Consider the following 27,548-nt stretch of genomic DNA (forward strand, 5'->3'; position numbering starts at 1 on the left):
TCCAAAGCATCACTCTCAAAATTTTGACTGCATGATTGGCAATCGCAGCAGGTTCAAGTCATGGTGTTATTTTTAAACACAAGGTTGGAACATTCAGCCTGGCCATAGATGAGCGCGATGCGTCATTTCTGTGTCGTCTTGCATTGTTGGCTTTCAGTCAGCTCTAGCATACAAACTTACGAAATCAAATGATTGATATGCATAAACTCGGCACCACCTTTAGGCTTCAGTAAATAAACGTCTGGACCCTGCCAGATTCATATATTGGATATTCTTCTATGACATTGCAGCCCGCACGTCCCACACATAGAGACTTTCATCCCAGCCAACACTAGCACACCAGCCCTCATTTCCAAACAGACACCAATCAACACCGGTCACAAATTCCGTATGCCTACCCATCCTCCCCAATTCCGCCCCAACCATAGGACCGCCCGGACCAGCGCGCATGAGATCCACATCCCCGACAGCACCAGTATCCGACCTATCATTCCATACACGACAGGTCATATCATAACTAGCACTCAAAAGAACATTAGAAAGATGTGGCGACCAAGCCAGCTTCCGAACAGCATATTCATGTCCGAGCATAGTCGCCAGCGGGCCCTGTTGTGGGGCACGGATATCAAACGTCCGAATGGCGCGATCCACACCAGCCGTAGCGAGCACCGTAGGACGATACTTATTCCAGTCATGGGTGAGCGCCTCAGCAGGCGGGGTTGGGCCACCAGGCTGGCCGGGGATAGCGGGAGCAGCAGGAGCAGCGTGGATGGGAATTTGAGTGACGAGGTGGTTAGAAGCCGAGGCTGGGGTACGGAGATCGAAGACGCGCACGTAGGAATCTGATGTCACGCATGAAATGAGGTCTGGGTTGTGTGGGCAGAAGGATGCGGAGTAGGTGCAGCTGTGGGTTGGGAGGGTGAGGAGGGACTGTTGGCGATGCGGTGACCAGATGCGCACTGTGCCATCCCAGCTACTTGAGCAGAAGCGGTCTTTTGCGATGAGGTTCCAGTTTACGCTGAAGACTTCGCGCGCGTGTTCTTTCCAGTTCGAGATTGGGAAGTCATTTGCTGTGCAGTCGAATAGTTTGATGCTGCCGTCGCCTGATGCGGCGAGGACTTGGTTTTCGTGCAATTCGGACCAGGCGAGGTCATAGAGGGAGTCTTGTGTGGTGAACCTGGGTGGTTGGGAAATCGCAATGCGTCAGTGTTTGTTCTGGTTGCCCGTGGAAAGATGCCCGGGTTGAGCGCGGGATTTCGGCGTTTCTTTCTTACCATTTTAGAGGTTGGATTCCGTTAGCTGTGAGCTCCAAGATGTGTAGGCGGCCATTGCCAACGAGGCCGAAATTTGACGAGCTTGCAACTGCGAGTCGATTGTCGAAGAACGGGGAGTACTTCACTGCGCAGCCGTTGTACCCTTGTGTGCGGTAGTGGAGCATGATGGCGACTGGCCGGACGATGCCGATCGCTCAGCGGATGAGAGAAGAGCGGAGGAAAACGAGACCGAGCAATCTAGGGTATCAAGACATCAAAGGTGAAGTTGAGTTGATGAGCTCGCGGGATTGCGGGGATCAAATGGACCGAGGTCCGTATTCAGGCATCTTCAGGCATACTTCACGTTCACTTCCACCGATAACATTTTTGTACTTTCGGTATATCAAGTGAGACTGGGGCTAATAGCGATGTAGTTCTATAGAAGAATGCGCTGTGGGTTGATATAGATGGGAATGAGTAATGTATAATTTGTAACATCTTAACTTGTCCAGTCCTAGGGTTATACAATCGCAGCGTCTTTTGGGGGACCTCAACTTATCAATTTGACATGAACAACGCATGTTGATGAGAAGAGGGCTCAAATGCAGCAGCTCATAAATTCCATGTCCACTTCTTTCCAGCAGAGCCTTCAATCCTCACCCACAGCGTGGCAAGACTTGCCGCGAACAAAAGTATGCCAGCAGTATAGGACACTCTCAGATAATTTGATGGATCTGACAGAGCCGACTGCCCAGGAAGCAAAAGACTGGTCAGCGGTGTGCCGAGCAAAGCACCCATACCTCGAATCAGGTAGAGCGCACCATTCACCGAGGTAAAATGCTGCACGCCAAAGAGCTCGATCAGGCTCGCAGGGAACAGCGAGATATAAGCACTTCCAAAGCAACCATATACCACAGCAAACAGAATGAACAACACATCCGCCGCAGTACTCGAGACAGCACCCCCTGCGAAGGTCGAAGGCAACCAAAATGCAAATACGGCAACACTGCTCATGATCGTAGTCAGGAACAGAACGTTCAATCTCCCAAACTTGTCCGCCGCATAACCGATAACAATGCGAGAAACAAAGTTCGCCGCATTGCTAATCGTAATGAAGTTATCCGCCATGCTAACAGTATATCCCAACGACCGCGCATACGCAGCATAGAAAAATAGCGGCGTAGAATACCCCGTCGATTGCAAAAAGCAGCCCAACGCCTGCGAGACGAACTTTTTCGACCGGGCAACCTTCCAATCAACAAACGGCGCCTGGATCCAGCCAATTTTCTTCGATAGACCAGCGGTCTGCCCGGCGACTTTCTCCCCAAACCTAGGCTCCCAACGCAAAGTATACCCAGCCAGCGGGACAAATAGCGCAACAAGACACCCGGAAATACGTAACGCATTCCGAAACCCAATAGCAGATGTAATAGCCCTAAGCACAGGCGGCCAAATCATACCCCCACAAGCAGACCCAGAAATGACAACACCCATAGCCAACCCACGCCGTTTATCAAACCAAGTCGGCGCAACAGACATTGTGGGTACATATGCCATGCACGTCCCCAGTCCAATGAGCAGACCCTGCGTCAACGCGAACTCCCACACGTACTGGCTTAAACTGGCGAGGATGCAGCCGATGCCGAAGACCAGACCGCCGGTCATGATTACTGGCTGGGGGCCGTAGAGCTTTGCCCATGTCATTATGAAGGGTCCGCCCATGGACATTAGTGCTATGGATAGTGTGCCGATTAGACTGATTATTGAGCTTGAGGCTCCGCTGAATGGGGTGTTGGGTTGTTTTGCCATTTCTTCGTATATGGCTTGGTAGACGCCGTAGGAGAAGATTATTGCGCAGGTCATGAACATTGTTATGAAGCCTGCTGCGACGACGAATATTTGACGGCTGGGAGTTCCTTTAGCGTGTGGTTCATGAGCTTGACGGATCTAGGTATACACCGGAGACTCACAGCTTCGTTGGTTTCGGGTGAGTGCGAGTGTTACTCTGTACTGAAATAGACTGCGCAGTGGCCTTGGGCTCAGCACCGACTTGGCCCCCATGATTCTTTTCTCCGTCAGCCATTGCTGCGGTTTATGGCAGCTCTGAGACCCGATGGGAGACGCTGTAGATTTTGCTTGGGGTGTCGGGGCGATCCAAATATCCAGCAGTAGGACGAATCACCGGCTTTCACGCCGAAGCCGATATAGCTTGTTGGACCCCACAGTTGGTTATCTGATCGAAAGATCTCCAGCCAACTTAGTGGCAACTTGCGCTAGATGATGCCGACAGTCCTCTTCGATGTGTCGACACCATGATGCTTTTCTCTCGGCATCTGGTATACTATCCGGGACAAGAAATATCCACCGGCAGTGGAGGTGCAGGCCCGATCCGACTGGGTTGACTTCACATCATGGCAGTACGTGACAGATGTATGAACAAGAGACCAGCTTGTCCTTGAGAATATCAATACAGGTAATATAAAGCTCAACGATGCATAAAACGAAGTAAATCCTCCTGTAGCTATCTGCATCACATGACGCGTACCCCACGTGTCTTTCTTGTCGCAGCGCAAGCTCAAGCTCAAAGCTCCAAACAATTCACCATGGGCCTCCAGCGCGCCAATGTGACAATCATCCACCCGGACCTGGGCATCGGCGGCGCAGAGCGGCTAATCATCGACGTCGCACTAGCCCTCCAGAACCGAGGCCACCGAGTAACGATCTACACCTCCCACCGCGACAAAGCGCACTGCTTCGACGAGGCACGCGATGGAACGCTGGACGTCCGTGTGCGCGGGAACTCCCTCTTCCCCGCCCATGTCTGCGGCCGACTTCACATCCTCATGGCTGCGCTACGCCAGTTGCATCTTACTGTGTCGTTGTTGAGCGAGCTAAGTGGGAAGGGGCATTCGAAGGATGCGGAGGACGACCGGGACGATATCTTCATTGTGGACCAATTACCTGCCTGCGTGCCCTTTTTGAAGTCATTCGGCCGTCCGCGCGAATCGAAACGCCAGCGTATCCTGTTCTACTGTCATTTCCCCGATCAATTGCTCGCCCGGCGAGATGAGGGTGGCTCGCTTCTCCGGCTGGCTAAAGTTCTTTACCGATTTCCGTTTGATTGGTTTGAAGGTTGGGCTATGAGCGCGTCTGATCGGGTCGTTGCAAACTCCAAGTTCTCTCGTGGGGTAGTGAGGGATGTCTTTGGGTCGGAGCGTCTTGGTGATGTGGAGGTGGTGTATCCATGTGTTGATATGGATTTGGGGAACAAATTGCCGGAGAAAACAAAGGAAGATCCTCTATGGAACGGGAAGAAGATTCTGCTTAGTATTAATCGCTTTGAGCGCAAGAAGGATATGGCATTAGCGATTCGCGCTTATAATGGTCTTGGACCGGAGAAGAGGAAAGGGACACGGTTGGTGATTGCTGGTGAGTTCTTCTCTATGGCTATCTTGTATTCTCTAACAACCATTCTACACAGGCGGCTACGACAATCGTGTCAACGAGAATGTTCAATATCACCAGGAGCTGGATAAGCTCGCGACCAGTCTTGGGTTGAAGACCGCCACCTCCAAGACAGTCGTATCTGCTCTCTCTATCCCAGACGACATTGATGTCCTGTTTCTGCTTTCTGTTCCTGGCGCATTCAAAGATACCCTGCTGGAGCAATCCAAGCTCCTTCTATACACTCCGATTAACGAACACTTTGGCATCGTGCCTGTCGAAGCAATGCGAGTTGGTCTCCCAGTGCTGGCATCGAACACTGGTGGTCCACTGGAGACGATTGTCGAGGGCGAAACGGGCTGGCTCCGGGATGCTCATGCGGACGATGAATGGACTGCCGTGATTGACAAGGCTCTTTACGGCTTGAGTCCCAAGGATGTTAAGCGCATGGCTGCAGCAGGCAAGATCAGGGCCGAACAGGAATTCTCTCTTACTGCTATGGGCGACAGGTTAGAAGAGGAGATTTCCACTATGCTTACGGCGGACAGACGGCCCTTTAATGGGTGGCAGCAGGTCTTTGCTATGCTAGCTCTGGTTGGTGCTATTTTGGCAGTAATTGCTGCAATTCTGTTTCGAGCGATGTAAATCTTAGTTCCAAATCAATCATACCCCTTTGCTTGCAACATCTCAAATACTTTTCTTTCTCACATCTCCCTGCACATTTATAGATGGTCACCTGACCTCGTGTTTCTTTCGCGGTGACGTCGCGTCCCCCTCGTCTTGCTCCATCACATCACCCGCCCTGGTGGCATTGGGACTCGAAATGCCTGAATACATAGACCTCATATCCTCCGATCCTCCCGATTCCACAAAACGCCCACAACCGCAACAGTCAGGCGAACTTCCATCGCGGCGTCCATCCTACCAGCTCAACCCGATTTCGTCAGACCCATTCGATTCGTCACTGTTCAACTACGATGATGTTGTCTTCGACAAGCCCGCCAAAAAGCGGAGGGTAAGTGAAGAAGCTACTTCATCGCTAGGCCAAACTAGCAAAGCGAAAGAACCCCGAGCTCCAGCATCTGCAGCGGACCCGTGGTTTGCCATCTCCGACGATGATTTCGACCTGCCGCCATTGGACGCCGCGGCGCAGAAAAAGCCATCTCAGTCGCGCATTGAAGAGTCCGATCCAATCGTTTTCACGTCTCCGGCTCCAGGCCCTATACCCAAACTTCCGGCGTCGCGCAATCCGAAGAACCCGAGTCGCGGTGATTTTGCCCTCGATGACGATGACATTTTGGACTTGGACAAACTCCCTCCGTCGAGCCTAAGAGGACGCAGTGATATTGAGGAATTTAGTGATCCTTTTGCTTTGCCGGAATTTGTCGACCTATTGGATCAGTCCGAACTTCATCAAGCGAAGAGTGCTTCTAATCCTCTATTCTCCTCGGCAACTGCTCGTCTTCTTGCTGGAATCGGCAATGACGGTTCGAACGCAGCCCCTGGCTCTCGAAAGTCGAAGGGCAGCGGCCAGTCTACGGCTACGGACATCTACCTTGATGATATTGATGAGCCCGTAGCTCCTCGGAAACCAGCGAAGAAGACAAGCAAAGTTGACCCCGCCGATAAGGAAGCCAAGGCGCGAGCACGGGTGGAAGCCAAGTTGCAGAAAGAGCGAGATCGCGAAATGGAAAAAGAGCGCAAACAGAAGCTTAAGGAGGACAAGGCGAAAGAGAAGCAACGGGCTGCCGATGTCGCAAGCGTTAACAAACTCAAAGTGAACAAGAAAGACTCCACGCCAGAGATGATCATTGACATAGCGACTTCTTTTGAGGATAGCAGTGTGGGAACTCAGACCATCGAGTTCATGAAACGACTCGGCGTCCAGCAGACATTTTTTGCGAGCCCAATTCCCAATGTAATCAAATGGCGCCGCAAAATGAATGCCACATACAACAGGGTTGCACGACACTGGGAACCATGTCCAGCATTTATCCAAAAAGAAAACCATGTCCTGTGCCTCGTGCCTGCGCAAGATTTCATCGACATGATCACCCCAACACCAATCGGCGAAGAGAGAGAATCACTAGAGCAGCACGTTCTCCGACTCAAAGCCGTCTATTCAGACTGCAAACCAATATACCTAATCGAAGGATTGACAGCGCTAATGCGCAAGAACCGCAACGCGCGAAACAGAGCATTCCAAGCCGAAGTCCTGCGCCAATACTCAGAAACTGCCGCACCAGAGCCTACGACAACCACAGGTCGAGGCCGCGGACGGAAAACAAAGAAAATCACAGACCCTGCAACCCTCATAGATGATGAGTCTGTCGAAGATGCTCTCCTCGAGCTACAAGTGACGCACTCCTGCCTCATCCACCACACAACTGCGCCCCCCGACTCAGCAGAATGGATCAAGAATTTCACAGAGCACATCTCGACAGTTCCGTACCGTCGAGAACGCCAGGAAGCACACAATGCTGCGTTTTGCATGGACGTCGGACAGGTCAAGTCTGGCGTAGACAAGCATGACACCTTCGTCAAGATGATGCAGGAGGTTAATCGCATTACTGCTCCTATGGCATATGGTATTGCCGGTCAGTACCCCTGCGTCACGGATTTGGTTCGTGGTATGCGCATGCATGGTAATATGATGTTGGAGGATATCAAGGTGGGTTTCCTCATCTGTCTCTTTATCATCTTTGGGTTTGGATCAGCTTACTCACTATGCTTTTTTCTTTCTTTCTAGAAATCCGCGAACAAGAATGGTTCGTTGACGAATGCGCGTATTGGGCCCGCTGCCAGTAGACGTTTGTACAAAGTCTTTACAGGTTTAGATCCTAGTTCGACGGATGTCTAGTTTTGGTTTTGGTCGGTAGACCTTGTGATTATTTTGGTATTCTTGGAGTTTGGAATTAGCTGGTTAAAGGAGTACCTTGGGTTTGCATGCACTTGGGCGCGGGTTTATGTTTTGGCGATCGGTTTACACTCGTGTATCCATTGGAGGAGACTTGGACCTTGAAATGGCCTTGAATACATTCACTATCCTCATTTGGAGGCAAGTTGGATATTCTTGGAATGGTTACGTTACATGCCCGAGAGATCCTGTCACCACCCTCAATACAAGTTTTGTTGACGCAGGGCCATATTGCAATCCAGAAATAAATGAACCATGCAGGAATCGCTTTGTTGAAAATCTAGCAATGTGACAATAGTGTCAAACGTATACCCCGCTGAAAGTGCCCATGTCCATCAAGCTAAACGCAAACCAAAGACAACCAGTATATAGAAAGCAACACCAACACCGAAAAATCCAACAAAATCCTCAATCAACTCAGACTCACATCTAATAAGAAACCAAAACTACCAAACCATCTAAACCACAACACCCCTCCTCTTCCACCCCCTCCAAGCAACCAACCAAGCCCCAACAGCAACCCAAACACTAACCGTACACCCAACAGCCCAGAACCCATAACAGCGCCAGCCATGACACTGCCCATCCGGCAAACCCCCACCGGCACCGTGATCAACAGCACTCTGATAAGCGGTCGAATAGACAACGCCCCAAAGCGCCGCGCCAACAGCAGGCATCATAGCAACAATGCCCCAATTCGTGGCGAAGTTCTCCACGCCCCAGACGACGGAGATGATGATTGGTGCTAGGGAGAAGGCACTGCCGTAGCCGAAGCCTATTAGGGCTGTTGTTAGATTGAACAGGCCTGGGTGGGAGAGGGAAAGGGGGGAGGCTAGGAGGAGATAGCCTAGTGAGAGGAGGAGGGCTGAGGGGAGGAGGAAGGTCATTCGGGAGAAGGTTAGGGTGTTGGACTGGGTGGCGGATGCTGGGTGTCTGTGTCGGGCTGCTTCGGGGATTGGGGGGAAGAGGTGGGTTGCTGGTGGTGCGAAGAAGTCTGAGAGGGAGCCTGTGAGGAGACGGGCGATTGTTGAGGTTAGGGCTATTGTTGTGACGTGTGTGGAGGGGGAGCCGGCTGGTGGGGAGGCGCCGGCTGGGTAGGATTGTGGTGTGAGAGTTGGGATGATTGTGCCCAGCTATTTATATTGCGTTAGTCTGGGTTTGTGTTCGGTGACTTGAGAGGAGACTTACGTTGTTGATGTATGACTCTCCTGGTCCAGTAACCAGGAAGAAGCCGGCAGCCAACCACCACATTGTCTGATCTTTGAGGAAGACTCTAGTCTCATAATTGAGCAGCCAGTTCTTCTTTCGGCGCTCTTCTTCTTCGCGCTCCTTCTCCAGTTGTCTCTGTTCGCGCTCTTCATCAGACAGAGCCTGGGATTGCTCCTCGTCAAAGGCATCAGAGAACGTGCCATATTCAACCGCAGCTCTGATTTCACCACGAGGCCGGAAGAAATCACTTTCCTCCAGCAATCCACTGCGCTCCAGTTCCTCCACCGTCTCATCAATATACTGATCATCCTCCTCGACAATTTGCAAAGCAAAGGTACCGACAATACCAATACCCAGCAACAACAGCGCCAGGAAGACGAAGTACCTGAAGACATCAAGATCACCATGCGTCCCATCATCAAGCTTCTCATAGAATAAATATGTCCCAACCTGACTCTGCCACATGCCACTAAGTCCAAACGCCGCAATGGGAACAGCAAGCATGATCCCCTTATGCTTCCCACGACCAAAATTCTTAGCACAGGTCGCCACAGCAGCAAGATACATGCAGCTAGTTCCCATACCAATAGCAATAAATGCCACGATCATAACCCAGAACGGCCATCCAGACCCACCAGCCTCAACAGGCGGGCCGCTCTTGTATGCGTATCCAGCGAGGAGATACCCGAACCCGAATACAATTCCAGAAAACAGAGATAACGGCGACGGACTGTATCGATCACACAAGTACCCGAACAACGGGACGGGGAGATACATCGCAATCTCGGCAGCGATGGAAACAGCATTAACCTGAAGCTGGGAGTAATGCAACCGCGTAAGCAGTAAATGGCCGTATAACGAGAATGCAGTAATACTGCCAGCTCCAAGACTAAACCAGCGAAAGGGAAAAGAGACGTTAGCGCCTAGCACTCAGTACAATGCAAGAGACCAAAAAAAGAAGAAGAGAGAGAATCCCATACCAAGTAACAACCCCCCAAGCAAAGCTCCCAACCCTAACAACCTCAACATGCATCATCCTCCTATCTCGCTCAACAATTTCGTCGACGACATCACTTAAAAGCCCATCATCACTCCGCATGCCGATTCCATCATCGCCCGAACTCCGCGATCCAGCCCGTAACCGCGCAGGAGCAAGATCGTGTCTCCGATCACCGGTATCTGGTTCGGCGTCTATATCTTGTAGGAGGGGGCGATTCGCGTCGAAATCGCGCTTGTCGATGGCATTGTTGGGACTCGGCATTATGTTTGCCCTTTGCCTCTTTTCTTCCTCTCCGCACCGGGACGCGGGGGCCTAGGCTGTGGTGCGGATTAGGGTGGTTTGGGGGCGAGGAGGTTGTGATAAGGGGTGTAAAGTGTGAGATGTGGAATCTGGGGTTTGTATTATGGGCTGGGGGTGTCTGAAGGTGCAGGACAGGGGGTCGGATGCTCCGGGGGTGCCGGGTGAGCACGCTTAATGCCTGGCGACTTGGGTGATTGAGCTTGGGGAGCGGGGAGAGTCAGCTGGGCGGATCCGTTGTGTGTTGTTCGTACTACGTCATTGGGTGTCGGGTCCGACCACAGGGTAATGTTCACTGGGGGTGTTAGGTATGTTGACTTGCTCGAACTGAAAGCTGTCGCAGCTTCGAGGTTCTGAGTCAAGGAGGATGAGGAAGCCCCGAGGTTCAAAGCGGAGAAAGTTGGAGTCATTCCACGTGACTCACTACAGTATAGATCTATGCGGGGATAAAGACAATTCGTTTTCTAAGGATGTACACCATGGGCCCTGGATGCAAAGGAGACAAAAAAGACTTGGGACATTGGGGGTATTATCAATATCAATAAAACAAGACCGAGGAATGAAGTTGACAAATGAAGTTGACAAAGCTCAAGGGGAATAGTTCATACACATCCGAGAAAGAGAAACCGAAGCTCCAAAAGAAAAGGGCAACAGAGAAAGGAACCACAATCTCATAGGCATCCAAGCATTGGCATGTATCGTAGAAGCATCCGGGGTCGTTAGTCGTAGGTTTTCGCCGATCAGGCGAGGTCAGGCACTGGTGCATAATATGTCGACGCTCCAAATTTGGGAAGAGAAATAGTCTATCCCCCGAACGCCACGTGTCGGCACTGGGCCGATGTCACAAATGACAGAGGAGAATGAAGAGAATTCGGAGGTTAGAAACTGACTGCGCCCGCGTCACTTTCCATCATCGTCTCGTCCCAATACTGGTCGGAGGGTAGTTCGCGCACGGCGGGCTGAGATCCCAATGCAATGGCTTCGCCTTCTCCTCGCTCGACAAATTCATCTTGCGTGGTCTCCTTCATGATCCGCTGGAAATACATTCGGAGTGTGCGAAGGCCGCGCAGGTAGCCACGATCAATGTCGTGCGGGCTGTGAGGTGGACAGGGTGTATCCGGTGGGAGTTCGTCCTCGCCCGTGACGCAATTGGCGAAATCGACAATCTTCAACTGAACGTCTGCTTTTTTGTGGCCATCGTCGGACATACCGCGCTTCAAAGGTGATGGTTCACCGGTACTGCGCGGGGGCCCTTGATGAGGTGTTTGTTGCTCCCCATCATAGAGAATCAAGAGGCTGCTTGCGTAAAGACGGTAAGAGTCCAGCTGTCGAATCATATTTTCCAACAGAGCCAGCTTCTCCAGGATGACTGGGATCTTCTTGGCCACACTGGCATAACTGATGCCGTCGTAAAGGAAGCGGGTGAGAGCATCCTGGAATTCGCGACCAGATTTCAAATCTCGTCCGAAGTACTTGTCTTCAAAGATGTACTCCTGCTTCTTGACGTTCCACGCTTGCATGCCACAGAGTCGCACTCCTAATTGTTGGGATGTGGTGGACTGGCATTTGCGTCGCTGTGACTTCTTTTTCTTTTCATTTGCCTCAATACCATACTGTCGAGTACCCATCTTCAAGTCCAGCACACAAGGCTTGTTCATCCCTGCAGTCAGATCCTCGAGGAGAAGGAAGAATTGTACTCGTTCATCTTTTCTCAACTGTGCCTCTTTGGGGTTACTGGGCAACATAGTGGTAATGCTGGTCATTCGTTGGGGATCAGATGGGTCAGACACTCTCGCTGCTGCTGCAGATTCAAGCGCACGGCGTCCACTGGCTGGATTCCTTTCATGTTCTGGTGGAGCCAGATGTTTTGCGACCGGGGAGGGGTTCGAAGGCATGGAGGCATCGGCTTCCATGGAAAAGATATCATCTTCTTTGTCGCCACCATAACCTTCGTCATCAAAGAAGACAAGCTCACCATCCTTACGGGAGTTGATGCTGCCGCGCCTCTGAAGGCCACTTCCAGAATGCCGGCGCCGTACTCGATGGGAGGCCCGAGACAAAGAGCTTGCTCGGTTGGGCTCCTCCTCTGTTCGAACATTCTCCAACCGGTTTTGATTAGCATCCAGGGCAGTGGATGCGGACGAGGAAAGAGCAGGTCCCTCCGTAGCGGGAGGGACGATATCAATTGCGTCCGTCTTCAGCGCTTGTATGGCTCCCAGCATCGGTCGCCGAGGACTAGGCGTATGGTCCTCGGACGTGTTTTCTCGTCGAGGGGGGAAGTCGCTGCTGGCTCGAGGCAGGTGACGATGACCCCGAGCATGCCGGCGATGGTGGTGGATAGCAGGAGGGCTGAAAACCTCACGAAGAACCTGCTCTTGGAGCTTCTGGTTGACGGTGGTGGCGCCCCAAATCTTAGCTCTCTTGCTCAGAGCAGATGGGTCAGACTCGGTTGACATAGCCTCGAGGCCGTCCATCGATCGGGCACGGCTCACCACTGAATCATCCGCTGTCCGCGGGCGCTGCGTTCGGGAGAACAAATCGGCAGGGATAATGTGGCGATTGTTTTCAAGGACGACCTTGGGAATGATACCTGTTACTTGCGACTGGCTGAAAATTCGCTGCGGCTCTGCCGCCTCGCGAAGTTGAGAGCTGAGCACCGAAGACCCATTCGCTGGTGTTACATCCTGAACTTTGCCCCCAGTAGAGTTGACCTGATCCTTTGGTTTTTTGGATGTCTTCGAGAACGTAACATTCAGCACCCCAATGTATCTATAACGAGGGATCAGTACAAGGCACACACGCAGTGGTTGGCGTCGGGGATTTTACGTACTTTGGAAGAAACATTAACATATCAGGGTGTCTCTGCTCAATGCGTTCATAAAACTCATTCTCTCGGTTGTTAAGTTGCTTGCACACAGCGCGTCTGGAGAATCGAAATACGGTTGTGTGCCCGCCAACCTGGTGCCGGTAAGGCTTCAGTTCCACAGCGCCAAGAGGCCCTTGATGTTTGGGGGATTTCCGACGAGACAGAAGCCCTGTACGCTGGATTGGTGTCGCTGTGGGTGTCTCCGCGTCATCTGTCAGACTGGATTCCTCTGGAATAGAGGGTGTACTTTCATCGGCGGAAGGGGGTTCAGATTCACTTATTGAATCATAGCTGCGTTCAGAGATGGTAGTCAAAGGCTTTTCTGGCACATTCTCGTGAAGATCGCCATGTAGGATCCTATTTTCATGGTTAGATAGGAAGGCAATATCCACATGGCTGATCTCTTTTTCAGGAGAATCGCTACGGTCTGAAACTAACATCAGCTCATGGCCTTTCTCGGCCGACAACTGAACCGGCTGTACATCATGAGGACGTTCTGGGTATGACTGCAGTTCATCGATTTCTTCAGTCACAGTGCGCTCGTGAGGAAAATAAACGGCAGAAGAAATCTGCTCATTCTCCTCTTCATCGGCCTCGAATCGCCCTGACCCGCGACGTTCCTCTTCGAAAGAGGTGGACGGAGACAGGTCAACATGAGGCTCCTTTTGAAAATAATCACGACTGCGTTCTGAATACTGAGTCGGAATGCTTTTGGAGAAAGATGACCCTCGGCCTCCGCCGCCGGGAGTAAGATGGAAGTTTCGAATCTCTTCTAGGAGGCTGCGAGGTAGCGCTGTCGGGCGACGCTTGTGTGGTTCATCTTCTTGGGTGTTCTGAGATGGTTCGGGTGCAGATAGAGGCTCAAAAGCCGGACCATCGCCAAGCACCGGGAGGGAAATGCTTTTACGCAGCACAGCTTCCTCTTCGGGTCGTGGATGTTCGTGGTCAAAGTCCATGGCGTGATCTGCCGATTCCTCTGGCTCATCCTGCCGGCCGCGATCCTCCCATCGTTTCCGATCTGGTGACGTGGTGTTCTCTTTGAACAGACCCAAGTAGTGGCTGGACTTGCGGCTGCGCACGTTAGAAGCCGGCTCTGAGTTGGTCAGATTGGCTTCAATTGAGTTATCAACTCGACTATGGCGACCTCTACTCGGGCTTCGTTCAGGACCCGCAGGGGGAAGGGTTTCTTTTTGAGGACTGTAGGATAAAAATTCCTGACTGACCTGAGAGCCCTCGTGGCGAGGGGACAAGAGAGTCAAAGAGTGAGAGGTACGAGGTACATCGTTTAAAGCAGACGGGAGCAATATGCGTCCGGGCAAAGTCCCTTGAGAACGGCTGGTCTTCGTACCTGTATCATCCAAAGGTCCTTTGTCTCGCTGAGATCCACCCAGGTGATCATGTGGTCCTGCCTCAGTCACCGGTTTCTGCACCTGATCGGCCGACGAGATGGACGAGCGAAGAAGAGATAACCTCGGGACATCGGAAGAGGAGAAGAGAGAGGAGGAACGCAATGGGTATTGTCTGCGGACGTCAACTTCCATGTGGGAAGGGCCGACGCTAGAACGGTGGGGAGAGACCTTGGGGAATGCACCTGGCGACACGGAGGCATCATCGAGGCTAGGAATCAAATTGACCTGGCCATTGTCTGCTTTTTCGGGAGGCAACTGTGGGGTATTTGCGCCGCTATCTGAGGGGAGGTAATGGGTTGCGAAGATACTGTCACGTTCTGACAGTTGGGGACGGTACACAATATCGGGATGCGCAGTATTCTCCAAGGGTGTGGTTAGGGTCCTTTTTAGAGTGAAATTAGATACGGGCTGCGACCACGAATGGGCCGAGGGGGATTCTGCCCGCGATGGCGACGGCGCCTCTCGAGTCCCCTGGGACAAGTGCTGACCCTGCCGCGAGTGGTGACGTGGGTCGCGCTCTGAGCAATCATGTTGGGCAAGTGTAGCAGGTGTCACCAGGGGATTAGGCAAGGTATCATCGGGAACGGACGGCGAATTTGACATGGAGAGGACATTGGTCAAGGATCGGGGATATGGGGAGCGGAGACCAGGGGGGGTGTGGTTGGGCTGGGAGAGGAGGATTGGGCTAGAAGGACAATGCGCTGGGAAGTCCGGAAGAGTTAGAAGAGATATCGCTCCCAGGCCCGAGAGAGCACGTTCGGGGGGGAAGAGATCTTACAGGTTGACCTTGACCGCAAATCGGAGGTAGAGGGAGAGAGAGATAAAGAGATGAAGAATGATCGTCACCGCCCTGAGTGGATCTTAAAGATGAAGAGAGAAGAAAGAGAAGAGGTGGAGATAGAAGGGATGAAGTCAGAGGTTTGCCTCTTTTCCAAGTTTGCACTTTTCCTTGAACCACTACTCATTTTTGTGTCACTAAATTCGAATCCTTGTCGCATTGTTCTACACTCTAGTACTAGGGTCCCTAAGTTCATAACTTAGCTTCATTCTTTCTACAAAGTATATCTAACTCTGTGGGAATTGACTTCTAGAACTGGAGATCTTAGAATGATCTCGAAAGAGATCCAGTTACGCTGCTTGCTCAAGCCGAATGCTGTCTCCTCTGCATCGGATTTGCCAGGTTCTAGTTTATGGTTACGGGGGAGCTTTTAAGGGAGGACAGGGTTTGGTTGTTATGATACTTATGCAGGATCGTCTACCAATCACTGAGCTTTGATAGACGGCGTGCAGTCCTGGTGGGAGTTTATAGGATTCCCCATATCTCCAAGGTTATGTAGATCACTTCAAGCTGCTTAAAGAATGAGAAAGCTCCAAGGGATCAGTGGAGTCTGGGGCATTTAAGCTAAAGCATTTAAGCTAAACGCACTAAGTATGAAACAGTCTTCTTTAGATCTTTAGCCCTACGCCTCAGCCTCTCTTGGCTTGGGATGCTTCTTGAGCCCCTACAAAAAAGCAAATGGCCTACCGTGGCCTACTGTGGCCTACTATGGCCTACTACGGCCTACTATGGCCAAGATGAAGCCCTGCTCTACTGTAGGTCTCAAAGTTGCTGCCTGCTTGGCTTTGTATTTGTCAATTGTCTATCTCTCAAGCGCCGTGTAACCAGAACATGGGATACCAGGGGGGACAAAGGTTGAAGATATATCTTGTCAGGTGGATGGAGGTATAGATCTGGGATTGCGGGAATAGTGTCAACCACAACCATAGGGTTATTTTCAACCCCTAAGACCAGTCAACAACTGCCCCCAACCAACAGCGGTTGTGTGTGATTGTGATGGAAAAAGGTGATCTGACGCACAACGGGAGGCGCCGGGCGGGTCCCAGTCCAACCAGAGCGCCCAGCGATGTGAAGCTGATGCATTAGGGCCAAAAGTCCCTTGTCTGAGAAACAGAAAAGAGAGCTTTGAAGCCACTCAGATCACTGTATCCCCAGCTCTGACTTTTGTACGCCCCGCCCACCAGGCTCCTATCACTCATACCAGTTCGACTTCTAGTTTAATGCCGGCTTCCTTCCACCATGCGCGTCTGTTCACATTTGAGACTGCACTGGCGACTTATATGTTGCATTTCCTGTCGATCGGTCGCATGTCGTCTAGTAGCGCGCCAACTTCCCCCCAACGCCGGTTCCCAGGGGAAAGCTTTTGAGTCGCATGTTCTCCGATTTGGCTTGTTCAACTGGACATAACTCGCACGTTCAAGCAAATTTATTTTACTACGTTCATCGTTCATCTACAACATCCTGGACAATCTGGGTAATATCCTATTTATCGCTGGCTGTTGCACGATCATAGGAGCGTTCGAACCCTCAAAATGAGTCGCTTAAACTTGGACACCTCGGTCGGTGGCAACCATAACCAACGGTATTCATTCATGGAAACACCACTGGAAATGCATGTTTCGCCTGATGAAAGGGACCTAAGGTCTCCTTCCCCGTTGCCAGACTCGAAAGACTCCAAATCCCCGCAGCATCCCACTGGAGAACGGAGACCGCAACAGCAATCATATGCACTGAGTGAGAAGGAACAACAGCTCCAGCACCAGGGAATAATCCCAGACTATGCCAACTGTCCACCACCTGAAGCGCATCCAGCGCACTATGCCCCATTTGCGAATGCATCTCAACATCAGCAGCAAGGCCCTCAAGCGACTTCGCCCTATATGAACCCGTCACATATATCTCAACAACATGGGATGCCTATGTCTCCAACGTACGCCCATATGCATGGACAACAACAGAATACCCAGATACCCTCTCAGTCATATGCGCACCGGTCGTATACAAGCATACAGGAGCATCCAGCCATGCCTATGTCTCCCCAGTCATACTTCACCATCCACGAGCACCAGCAGAGTGCCATCCAGATGTCCCCGCAGTCATACACAAATCTACCTGGACAACAGCAGCAAGATGTTCAAATCCAACCCCAAACATATCCAGCCGAGCCATACACCATAACCGAGCAACAGAGCCGCGACATCCAAATGTCACCTCAATATGCCTCATACACCAACCCACCCAGTTCACCACCCCAACACTCCCCAGGGCCCCTACCATTGAAAGTAAACCCAGACGCGCCAACCCGAAGCGATACAATGATCGTCGCACCAGACGCAAACCCACTACAATCACCCAAGCTGCCTTCTTTCCCGCCTCCCACCCGGGCAGCGACGACACATGCGCCCGTTGAAGATCTCAGCGATTACCACCAGCCAGGCCAGATAATGCATCCAAACCAGGAGGTACGGGGCGGGGGATGGAGTAACGGACTTTGCGAATTCTCAAATTTCGGAATTTGTTGTTTGGGACTCATCTGTCCTTGCATTTTATATGGAAGGACGCAGCATCGACTCGCGATGAAATCGAGGAAAGAAGATCCGACTAATATGCTCGCTTATGAGACTTGTAACGGGTCATGTACTGGTATGGGATTGCTCTGTGGATGTCAATGTAAGTTCATTCTCACCTTGGACTATGTATGCACGGTGGTCCGCATGAAGGAAGACAAAGTCCATTTCGCTAAAGTATCACCTTAGGGTTGCTGGCAACAATTCAGCACACAAGAACAAGGAAGGCCTATGGAATCCAGGGTGATATTGCATCGGATTGTGTGCGGGCAACCTGCTGCACATGTTGCACGTTGATCCAGAATGAGAAGGAGATTCTCAAGCGTGAAGGGCACCGGGCTCGTGCTGCCAGGGAACACGGAGCTACTTTGATGTCGCCGTATACTGCGCCAGGACCGATGACTTATGGTCCTCCTCCGAAATAGGTCATCATGATGGGGTATTTTATGATATCGAGCTTGTGTATATAGTTCATGCATTGTGATATAACAGCGTTGGGTCACTCAATTGACTTGTCGAGATATACACCCAATCGCATGATCGCACGATCGCACGATCGGACGATCGGACAAACCAGTCAACCGGGTCAACCCTGATCAGCCTCGATGCCCAGGTGACCCGAGACCAGGGCGATGGGCCCATGCGCCACGACGATCTAGTGGCGTTGTACAATCTTGCTATGCCGATCGTTGATAATCCCCCGCATGATGACCGTCAAAATCACCATGGTTGTATGCAAGGTTTGCATCGGGGGTGGGCCGTACATATGCAAGTTACAGCTGGCAACTCATGTTCTATATTTGCTATATAGTACATGATGCATCGAGTCGCGAGTGTGGCAAACAGGGTGGTATCCTAGTGGCTGTTTAATTATGGAATTCTCATCTCCGGCAAGTTTGGTTGTTTATTCTTTCGTGTGTTTGCCCGGTGAAGGGTTTGACTAGGAGAGATCACGGACGTTGATCATCCGCTAAGATGTAAGGATAGGATAGATCTATTACTTGCCTCGTTTTTGACCCTGGCTACAATTATTATTTCAGAGTCGAGATTTAATATAGTTACAAAATGAGCTTATGCATATAAGACATGTATATTATCTCTTCTTTGCTTTTGGTTCGCCTCTTGAAATTGCCTGCTGTATATGTTGGATCTTGGATCTTTCATTGCGCTAGTCTCGGAGCTTCCACTTCTTTCACTGGCTTCAGGAACTGGCCTTTATTTTATCGGCGATATGGCCGATTCTGTGGCCCAGACTGAGCATGGCTATGACCATGTCAGCTGTGTAGGTGCATTTTAACTCTAACATCCAAGCGGATTAGGTTTTCGTTATCTTTTGCTTTCTACTATATACTTTTCTTCTGTGATGCATCAGTTTGGGAGTAATTTCCATTGTCAATTCTGGCTGTTAGTAGTCCTATAAAGTACACAATCAATAACATTTCAAGATTAAGACGTTTATTTTATGCCAGCATCTATAGTTGTCTCTACATTGGCGCAGTGAAAATTTGTGTTTTGATGTGCAGATGGACATCTGGCCAAAACGGAAAGTGTAGCACGATGACATGGCATTGTATCGGTTCTTTATTCCTCCCTGTCACTATTATGGGTTTGTCACAATGCCTTCGTGCACCAATCCCCAGCGCGGTAAAGTCGACATCGCTTTGTTACCACACACCTCTGTTGTACCGGCTAATCTTTGTCTCGAATAGAAGTGAATTCATACATATCTTGAGAAAGAGATTGTGATTTATTTCGAGGGACATAGAATTGGTGGAGCGTTCTTCATTGTGTTCTTTATCAGACTATTCTCTCATGTCTTTGAGATAATCTGTTGGTGTTGGTCGCACAAAGTATATATTACTCGCAACCCAACATGTCGAGCTCTTATTACCAGAAAACCTTCATTTGATCATCCGTCTAGTCTCATACCCGATAATTAACGTTATTTACAAACATTAGATCTCTCAAGCTGTCCACCTTTATGACATTATTCTCCAAGCTCACCAAAAGTCAAGAGGAGCGTCCCCTTCAACCAGAGAGTCCGCCTATCAAATACAAATTAGCAATGCCGTACATCGAGCCAATCAAACGGATGAGATGGCAAGATGCTTACGGGCATGAGTGTCGAATCTTCAAACATGAACTCTCAGAATTATCGCGCACCCTGAGATATGACCCAAAACAACTCGGATTCGATCGCATCGATATTGTCTGCAAACGACTGATGGCCCTCTCCTTCCAGATACAGCGAGTTCTAGAAGCCGCAAATGGCATGTTTGAAGAAAATGCGGACAGTAATTATGTCCGGCGGGCACCGCCTGGATGGTTCGTTGACAGAGTTGAGGATGCCGAGATTGAGATCCAGTGTTCTATATTGGAATATAATTTATGTAAGAAGGCAGAGCAACTTCGAGAGGATCATTCCATGGACCTGATGGTAGCTGCGTATCTTGAGACGATGATGGAAGATTTCGAGAAGGACTTTGGTGTTTAATTCTACATGAATATATACTTTTTTTCTTACAGATTTTTGATATGTCTGAATATCTGTAACCCCACGCACACGTTAGTTAGAGCAGTTAGGCTGCTCATCAAAAGCCGCGTGCAGTCTCTTGCGGTAGGCGATCCCACGTCGTTGATGCTCGACGCATCCAAAGGCGTTGGGCTGAGTACTTGTGTAGATCTCTAGGCATGGGCCTAGTTCTGTGATACCAAAGAGATACGCAACAATAGAGTCATAATTATCAGGCTATATAGGGACCTTGATGATTCTCTTCCGGCTCATTGAATTCGCGAGCTTTAGATAGTTTCCCAAGGATGACGGGGGTACCCTCGTAGTCTAGGTACTACCGCTGATGCCATTCGGGACTTTCATCATCACGCCGGGCGGTCTGTGCTGTTCTGGCCATGACTCTGGAACTGTTTAGAGATTGTCAGTGAGAGATATGTCCATGAAACTTGCCTGTGGTCTACAGCTTGTGGGCCGGCTGGGCCCGTTGACCGTCAACTGGCGACCGGGCGGGCTCACTAACCTGATAGGCTAAGGAACCTCCCGCTACAATGTTTATTCGATCAAGAACTGGGTCTTGAGCGTCAAACTTAAGATTGGCGGCCTATTGGGCATTGAAATCCCCCCAATTCAATAGAATTTAGCAGTGCGAGTCGATCAGTCATGAACTGGGAAGTAATCCACGCAATGCCCCACTGGCCCTTGCTCAAGACGCACAGCCCAATTCGGAAGCCGGGAAACGGCCCCAGGACGCCGATACCGATTCCATCGGCGAGTCGATCTCCTCGGTAGAAACGCACGATGATCAAGATGCCCTGGGAAAGACATTGACGGCTCGCGCCTCACAGACCCCACATATGTCCTTGTCAGAACGAGTGACTACTACTGTGCAGCCCAACATGCGCACAATAGGGGGATCGTCGATGACCAGATTCAGGTGCTCCCAAGTTGGACCTCGGACATTATTAGGCAGTATTTTCCGACGAACGCGTCCGTATTGTACAAGCTCAATCACTTGTTTCAGACAGGTTCACCGGCTCCACTGTCTCTAGTGGTTCCACCCCTGTTCTCTTCACCATTCTAGTTTGGCCCAGGTCATTTGGACCCTATCTGACGCTACGGTCTAATGCGTTTACGTATAAGTCCGCAGTGACAGGTGACTCGTTGCGGCCGAACTATACACATATTGTCCCTCTTGACTGCGTGAGGTCACCAATATTAATTAATTAGCGGTTTGGTTGAGACACTCGTATTTAACTTAATATACTTAGTGGTGGGGTGGCGGCTCGGGGGCGGCTCGGTAGTACCTATTTGAGGCTCCTCCTGAATTTTCTTTTTGAGGGAATTGAATTATCCGACTAGGATAAAATCAGTTGACAGTTCAGAGGCAACACAAAGGGCAGCCATACTGACATAACTCGTGTCGAAGGGTTTCATCGCCCGTAATGCCTCGATGATCATTTCAACAAGTTATCCACCGTGTCTGGCTCATAAGTTCGTAAAGATGCTTCCGAATAAATCGACTTGCTCTGGATATTCGTAATGACATAATCTAATTGGGCGTCAGAAGGGAAGAGCGGACGCGAGGTAAAGGCGGTTGAGTGGCCAAAATTTCTAGGTCAGCCCGGAGCCTTGTCTATTATTACTTTATACTAGGAGTCTTTCCCCCTCTTATTTTTCCAGGCTTCGAGTCAACGACTGACTACTCTCGCCAGTGATCTCCAAATAAGTCCTGGTTGATATCTTTGAACCGAGAGCAGACCCTCTCTTACTGTGACGGGTCCCTTGCAGTTCGAATTCGGGCTCGTTTGCTGATCTCTTTTGGAGTCCCTGCGACGACGGCCCTGTTGATCCGGCTCCTGATGCGGCGTACTTGGACCTTTGGCTGTGTCCCTTCAGGAGTCCGTACAGGACGGGAGCGTTGGCGACGATAGCGGCAGCGAGTAACTCAATGGACGCCCAAGTCGTTCTATTCACTTGTGCAGTGGGATTCTTGGCGTTTTGAGGTAGTCTAGCGATGGTGATTGCCACGATAAAGAGGCCGACGGCGAAGAGGACCGCTAGCTGGAGTTTTCTGGAGGAGAGAACACGTCAACGAGATGCATATGGTGATATAGGTCGGGCCAAGCTTACTCAACAGTGGATCGTTTAACCAGAACCAGAATTGGGATCGGCAAGGCGATAAGCATAAGATCGGTGATGACATTGAGGACACCTGAGGAAATCAAAATGTTAGAGGTATTATATTGTAACGATCTTCCCGACAGAATGCATACCGAGGACGATCAATTGGAGCTGTGCCTGACAGCATATGCCTGTATTGGTTACAAGGTCAACGACCACGAAAGGTAAAATTAAAATGAAGATGAAAGAGGGAGGGAAATACCAGGATCCGGCAATACGATCCAGTAATGGTTGAATGGATCGCATTCCGTGAAAGTCACAATCTGTACAGTTACATACGTCGCTGCGAATATACCAATGTATGAGATCATCGTGGCTTTCTCCCAGCGAAGGTGCCTGAGCAGTCTGCGGTAGGTATCAAGCAGAACCAACTTTTGCAACCAGAGACTAAAAGAAATATGAGAAAAGAATAACCAGACGACCCTGCATTCCGTTAACTCCAGGACGTACTAGGAATTATAGAACACTCGATTCGTGAGCACAAATTTGCTCGCGATCTCTCTGCGACGGATCTCCTCCGGGGTGAAATGGTGCGTATGTCTGAACGTGGTAGACATATTGTTGGTTCCCCAGATGAGAATAACATGGACCAAGGCGAGGCGTACGAGCGCACAGAGAATCGCCCCCATTGCGAAATAATCGCCCAGGACGAACTTCAATCCTTTCACCTTCCGTAGCAGCAGCCGAAGAACAATCAAGCCGATTGCCATCCAGGTAAACACCCAAAGAATGATGAGGGTGGAATCCATGGCTTCTAAGGGCAGTCTCAGAGTCCCAAAGAAGGAAAGGAAAGAGAAAAAAGGAAAAAGAGTGACAGAAACAAGGCTGAGACGGGGACGAACTATATCAAAAATTGACGGGTAGAGAACTTTCCAATAACCATTTTCCAGGCATTATTTCACAATGGAAAGAAATCCAAAATCTAAGAATTCATCTAATTTACTAACTAGCTTTTAGAAAGAGGCGCAAGCGAATTTCAAGGTTCACTTGGCAAAGTCTAACACTTCGTTTCGTGGGGGCCAAAAAGACAAGATTGAAGCCAGACCCGCGGAGGAAATTCGGCAAAACCACTGAAACTCCAGTTGATTTTGATTAGCCAATTCTACATAAGTTGACCCCTGATTAACTTTGTCCTTGTTTCATTGTTTGTCCCTTGCCATTCCTTCAGCAAGATGCATGTGAAGACAGGATTATTATTGATCGCCTGGGCAATTGCTGCTGTGGCTTCAGGCTGGCGCGGTGAGGTGCCAGCCCAGCGATCGTACATGTATGTTGGAGGACAATATATTCTGAATGGTGCTGGCCAGCATGTCTTCGCGGATCAGATGTACGTGGAAAAACTGACTCCGGCCGCGGGTGTTACCAAGCCGTATCCAATTGTCTTTATCCATGGACAAGCTCAAACAGGCACCGTACGTATCAGTGAAGAATCATTCTCGCCCTTCCCAGAGGCTAACCGCGATGCTGGCAGAATTGGCTCAACAAGCCTGACGGAGGGGAAGGCTGGGCCTCTTACTTTCTCTCTCAAGGATATGCATGCTATATTATCGACCAAACCTTCCGCGGCCGCAGTGCCTGGTTCCCTGGCAATGGGACGCTGAGCACCTACAGCGCCGAGCTGTTGCAGCAGCGCTTCACTGCGCCGAAGCTGTACAACCTCTGGCCGCAGGCGTCCCTGCATACCCAATGGAACGGGACGGGCGTCATGGGCGACCCGAATTTCGACACTTACTATTCCTCGACGGTCGAGTTCCTCAGTTCATCAACCTACCAGCAGTCGACCGTGCAGGCCGCCAGCGCCGCCCTGCTCGACATCATTGGATCCCCCGTCATCCTCCTCTCCCACTCCCAGGGCGGATGTATGCCCTGGCTCATTGCGGATGTGCGCCCGGATCTCGTTCACTCCATCGTCTCGATCGAACCCACCGGCCCTCCCTTCCAGGACGCCGTCTTCAGTAACTCTTCCACGCGCGCCTACGGGCTTACCGATATCCCAATTACCTACTCGCCCGCCGTGGCCGCCCCGGGCGACCTCGTGAAGCACGTTATCCCTTCTAACTCGTCGCTGTACTCCGACTGCGTAATCCAGGCCGATTCACCCGCACCGAGACAGCTCGTCAATCTCGCCCATGTGCCCGTCCTGGTCGTGACGACCGAATCGTCTTACCATGCGCCGTATGACTGGTGCACAGTCAAGTTTCTGCAACAGGCAGGCGTTCCAGCGCAACATCTCCAGCTGGCGGATGTCGGCATCCACGGAAATGGACATATGGTGTTCATGGAGAAGAATAGTTTGCAAGTTGCTGCTGTTCTGCAGAAGTGGATGGAGGGGAAGTAATTTGTGGGATGCAAAACTTTGTTTGTTTGGCCAAAGCTGAATCTTCAATCATTTTCCTTCGCTACACTACCTGGTCTGTCAAAGCATGTGGTTCTTCTGGAACGTGCTCAGACTTCGAAGCGAGAGCTCGTGCCTCCACCTCATATTCAAGTTGCTGAAGCGCTCTTTGTACTACGTCTTCCGCGGCGCTCTTTCTTCAGCCCTTCGCCCCAGGCTATCTTGGTCAGATAGGGCGAGTAATTGTTCAGGCTGCGTAGGTTGCTTGTGAGGATTCTGCTCCTGTTATTTTCTCTTGGGTTCTAGCAGTGGGAGGTAGCTCCTATTCTTCAATCGAGGTTGTCTCACTCCCTGCAGATTCCTGACAAGTTGGACATGGGTTCGGATATTAAGAGAAACCTCCTGGTGGCGGCGTGGTTCCAGTTTTATCCATGCCAATTCAAACGTTCAGACTCGCTCGACAAGGAAGATTCATACTAGAAGAAAGGGTACACGATAGGGACGTTTTCCCCGGTCTCCGGTAAGTCAATGCAGTAAACAATGAACGAGTTTGGTTCGGGATTGTCTCGGATAACTCAGTTTGCATAGGGTCCGTTGATATTTCTCCGGATAGAAGGCTCGTTTGCTCTGTTTGTGATCAGTGGTATGGTCTTGTTTAACTTGTATCTGTTGGCTCACTGCTTTCTCCGAATGGGAAGCTGATACGCTCTCTTCGTCACTATTGGTCAAATGGACCAACAATGATTCTGCGATACATACGCGTAGCCAAATAATGCGCAGAAAGATGGAAAGCTGCTTCAGTTCATGAGGGATCCGGAAACGGCCCCCCATAAACGAGAATGAACAGACTAACACAAAGCCTTGACAAGTTCCTGTAGGATTGCCCTCGGTTCCTGCCAACTCCAAATTTGGCGGTTGGCACTTGGCAATCCAATGGAACTCTCCGTCCGGCAAAACTCAAGTAATGAGATAGTTGCGTTTGAGGACCCGCCATGTTAGAAGTCTGACATGCCGTGGGCCTTGACAAGCTGCCCTAGTTGCAAGACAAGCATGCTTAACTTCCCGTCCTCTGTAATGGAAAACTCCTTATTTAAAAGCCAGCGCCTCATGATGGCATGCATTTCCGCGCATATAGAGTTCTGGAATCGACGGAGAACCTATAGACCCGCGTAGATCTCAGCGAACCTAAGTTGTTGTGGGCCTTGGGCAAGCGTAAAAAGGCGTTGACACTCGCTGTGCAGGCCTCGAAATACGATTATAAGAATAGCCTTCTATGGGGGCCTGTTTGTTCGTACGAATTATCATCAAATCTATCGCATGTTAGCCTTCAGCTCTAACTTAACGACATCATGACACGCTTCTTACCACTGGGGACTGGATAGAGACCTAGCCTGAACACGCATATTGTTCTTATCTTTGACTCCCGGGAAATAGAAACAGATAAGGGTCAAATAGCGCCCACATATGGTTGCAGTTCTCAATGTCTGGAGGGGTAACAGGCGGCAGTGGATTTCTGCCGACGGGCGGGTAATGTCACGGCCTAGTAGAGGGCGCTAGTCGGCAGTGACTGCTTACTCGGTGGCTACAGTGTCTCGATAACGTTATATGAGAATGTAGATCGTAGCAGACGACCCTCCCACACCTCAACAATGAAACACAATTGGATCCTAGATAAGCGATCTCCTCCCCCTTTCGTTGCGCCAAGATAGCTAAATCCGCGCCCTAAACTCACCACCACATGACTGATTGGTATGTGCAATGAAGACTAACTTTCGGCAAAGGACACGTTTAAGGGTTCTTTCCCCTCTTCCTTCTCTCCTTTGTCCCCGCCCGACTCTTCGAAGATGCGTGGACTGGATGAAAGCACCGAAGTTCTGTTGCGCACTGGCCAGAAAGCCCAGGAGCAAGTGAGACACGTCTGGGATGGCTTTGTTAATTTTGCAGCGCGGGACAACGTCCTAGAGGTCGCGTTAGGTTTGATGTTAGTCGTTCGATAAATCAACTGACTTGAAATTATCTTGTCTAGGAAAGCCTTGCTAACATACAGTTGTCACCGATAGCATCGCAAATGCATTTACAAAAGTCGTGACATCTTTCGTATCCGATTTGATCTTGCCGATCGTCTCCCTTCTTCCGTTCCTCAACAGGAACATGGACCAGAAGTTTGCCGTTCTCTCCAAAGGTCCTAACTTCAGTCATGAGATAGGGTACAATACCCTCAGCCAGGCGAGAGATGATGGGGCACTGGTTCTTGCCTATGGGTATGGTACCTCTGACGTCGGATAATCGATTCCTGTTGTTTCTAATATGACTTTATACAGAATGTTTATCGAGACACTTCTCAACTTTATGGGTGTCAGTCTAACTCTTTATGCGGTTGGGCATTTGTACATGTTCATTTTTCACAACAAGATCATCAAGCGGACCGTTCAGTGTCCGTATTGCAAACAGTACATCAGCGATGCGGTAAGTTGTTTAATTTCAATATATTGGCATCCTAGAACTATGACTGATAATGTTGTGTTATGCAAGGCGATTCGGTGCCGCCACTGCTCGACATGGCAGGATGGAAGGGAAGATGAGCCCAAGAGTGATAGTGATCATTCCGAGCAATTATTGACAGTGCCATCAGTGCCATGATCGACTCTGGGATTTTATTTCCTGGAGATTGTGGATCCATAGATGCTTTAGATTGACTGTGGCTTGCTAAGGTTATAATT

At 50.4% G+C, this 27,548-nt stretch overlaps 11 protein-coding genes across 11 annotated transcripts; 6 read left to right on the forward strand and 5 right to left on the reverse strand.

Annotated features, from left to right (window-relative positions):
- Positions 1-276: 276 nt before the first annotated feature.
- On the reverse strand, positions 277-1,438 carry pex7 (putative peroxisome biosynthesis protein (Peroxine-7); the record flags this gene model as incomplete). Its single annotated transcript, XM_022632189.1, has 2 exons — positions 277-1,177; positions 1,275-1,438. 2 exons carry the CDS (start codon positions 1,436-1,438, stop codon positions 277-279), a joined length of 1,065 nt encoding a protein of 354 aa, XP_022487936.1.
- Positions 1,439-1,865: 427 nt separating this feature from the next.
- Positions 1,866-3,336, reverse strand: PENARI_c010G05951 (uncharacterized protein; the record flags this gene model as incomplete). The annotated part of the gene is made up of 2 exons (XM_022632265.1): positions 1,866-3,159; positions 3,224-3,336. The coding sequence occupies 2 exons, from the start codon at positions 3,334-3,336 to the stop codon at positions 1,866-1,868; spliced, it is 1,407 nt and encodes a 468-aa protein (XP_022487757.1).
- Positions 3,337-3,856: 520 nt separating this feature from the next.
- On the forward strand, positions 3,857-5,342 carry PENARI_c010G05343 (GDP-Man:Man(1)GlcNAc(2)-PP-dolichol alpha-1,3-mannosyltransferase; the record flags this gene model as incomplete). The annotated part of the gene is made up of 2 exons (XM_022632244.1): positions 3,857-4,682; positions 4,735-5,342. The coding sequence occupies 2 exons, from the start codon at positions 3,857-3,859 to the stop codon at positions 5,340-5,342; spliced, it is 1,434 nt and encodes a 477-aa protein (XP_022487843.1).
- Positions 5,343-5,520: 178 nt separating this feature from the next.
- Positions 5,521-7,557, forward strand: PENARI_c010G10958 (uncharacterized protein; the record flags this gene model as incomplete). Its single annotated transcript, XM_022632413.1, has 2 exons — positions 5,521-7,368; positions 7,447-7,557. The coding sequence occupies 2 exons, from the start codon at positions 5,521-5,523 to the stop codon at positions 7,555-7,557; spliced, it is 1,959 nt and encodes a 652-aa protein (XP_022487808.1).
- A 515-nt stretch (positions 7,558-8,072) lies between these two features.
- On the reverse strand, positions 8,073-10,084 carry PENARI_c010G09526 (MFS transporter; the record flags this gene model as incomplete). The annotated part of the gene is made up of 3 exons (XM_022632370.1): positions 8,073-8,747; positions 8,803-9,712; positions 9,804-10,084. The coding sequence occupies 3 exons, from the start codon at positions 10,082-10,084 to the stop codon at positions 8,073-8,075; spliced, it is 1,866 nt and encodes a 621-aa protein (XP_022487773.1).
- Positions 10,085-10,998: 914 nt separating this feature from the next.
- PENARI_c010G01339 (inositol polyphosphate kinase KCS1) lies at positions 10,999-14,998 on the reverse strand (the record flags this gene model as incomplete). The annotated part of the gene is made up of 3 exons (XM_022632124.1): positions 10,999-12,889; positions 12,951-13,343; positions 13,425-14,998. The coding sequence occupies 3 exons, from the start codon at positions 14,996-14,998 to the stop codon at positions 10,999-11,001; spliced, it is 3,858 nt and encodes a 1,285-aa protein (XP_022487921.1).
- Positions 14,999-16,765: 1,767 nt separating this feature from the next.
- Positions 16,766-18,225, forward strand: PENARI_c010G00182 (DUF614 domain protein; the record flags this gene model as incomplete). The annotated part of the gene is made up of 2 exons (XM_022632093.1): positions 16,766-17,695; positions 18,010-18,225. The coding sequence occupies 2 exons, from the start codon at positions 16,766-16,768 to the stop codon at positions 18,223-18,225; spliced, it is 1,146 nt and encodes a 381-aa protein (XP_022488006.1).
- A 1,556-nt stretch (positions 18,226-19,781) lies between these two features.
- On the forward strand, positions 19,782-20,294 carry PENARI_c010G07164 (uncharacterized protein; the record flags this gene model as incomplete). The annotated part of the gene is made up of 1 exon (XM_022632286.1): positions 19,782-20,294. The coding sequence occupies one exon, from the start codon at positions 19,782-19,784 to the stop codon at positions 20,292-20,294; it is 513 nt and encodes a 170-aa protein (XP_022488052.1).
- A 72-nt stretch (positions 20,295-20,366) lies between these two features.
- On the reverse strand, positions 20,367-23,242 carry PENARI_c010G06758 (uncharacterized protein; the record flags this gene model as incomplete). The annotated part of the gene is made up of 7 exons (XM_022632279.1): positions 20,367-20,503; positions 20,648-20,719; positions 22,082-22,383; positions 22,443-22,524; positions 22,586-22,624; positions 22,789-22,880; positions 22,944-23,242. 7 exons carry the CDS (start codon positions 23,240-23,242, stop codon positions 20,367-20,369), a joined length of 1,023 nt encoding a protein of 340 aa, XP_022487702.1.
- Positions 23,243-23,665: 423 nt separating this feature from the next.
- On the forward strand, positions 23,666-24,831 carry PENARI_c010G11675 (alpha/beta hydrolase; the record flags this gene model as incomplete). Its single annotated transcript, XM_022632430.1, has 2 exons — positions 23,666-23,905; positions 23,965-24,831. 2 exons carry the CDS (start codon positions 23,666-23,668, stop codon positions 24,829-24,831), a joined length of 1,107 nt encoding a protein of 368 aa, XP_022487978.1.
- A 1,841-nt stretch (positions 24,832-26,672) lies between these two features.
- PENARI_c010G06077 (uncharacterized protein) lies at positions 26,673-27,468 on the forward strand (the record flags this gene model as incomplete). The annotated part of the gene is made up of 4 exons (XM_022632268.1): positions 26,673-26,809; positions 26,889-27,089; positions 27,150-27,294; positions 27,361-27,468. 4 exons carry the CDS (start codon positions 26,673-26,675, stop codon positions 27,466-27,468), a joined length of 591 nt encoding a protein of 196 aa, XP_022487821.1.
- Between the last annotated feature and the right edge of the window lie 80 nt (positions 27,469-27,548).

Source organism: Penicillium arizonense (genome assembly GCF_001773325.1).
Source record: "Penicillium arizonense strain CBS 141311 chromosome Unknown PENARI_contig010, whole genome shotgun sequence".
NCBI lineage: Eukaryota > Fungi > Ascomycota > Eurotiomycetes > Eurotiales > Aspergillaceae > Penicillium > Penicillium arizonense.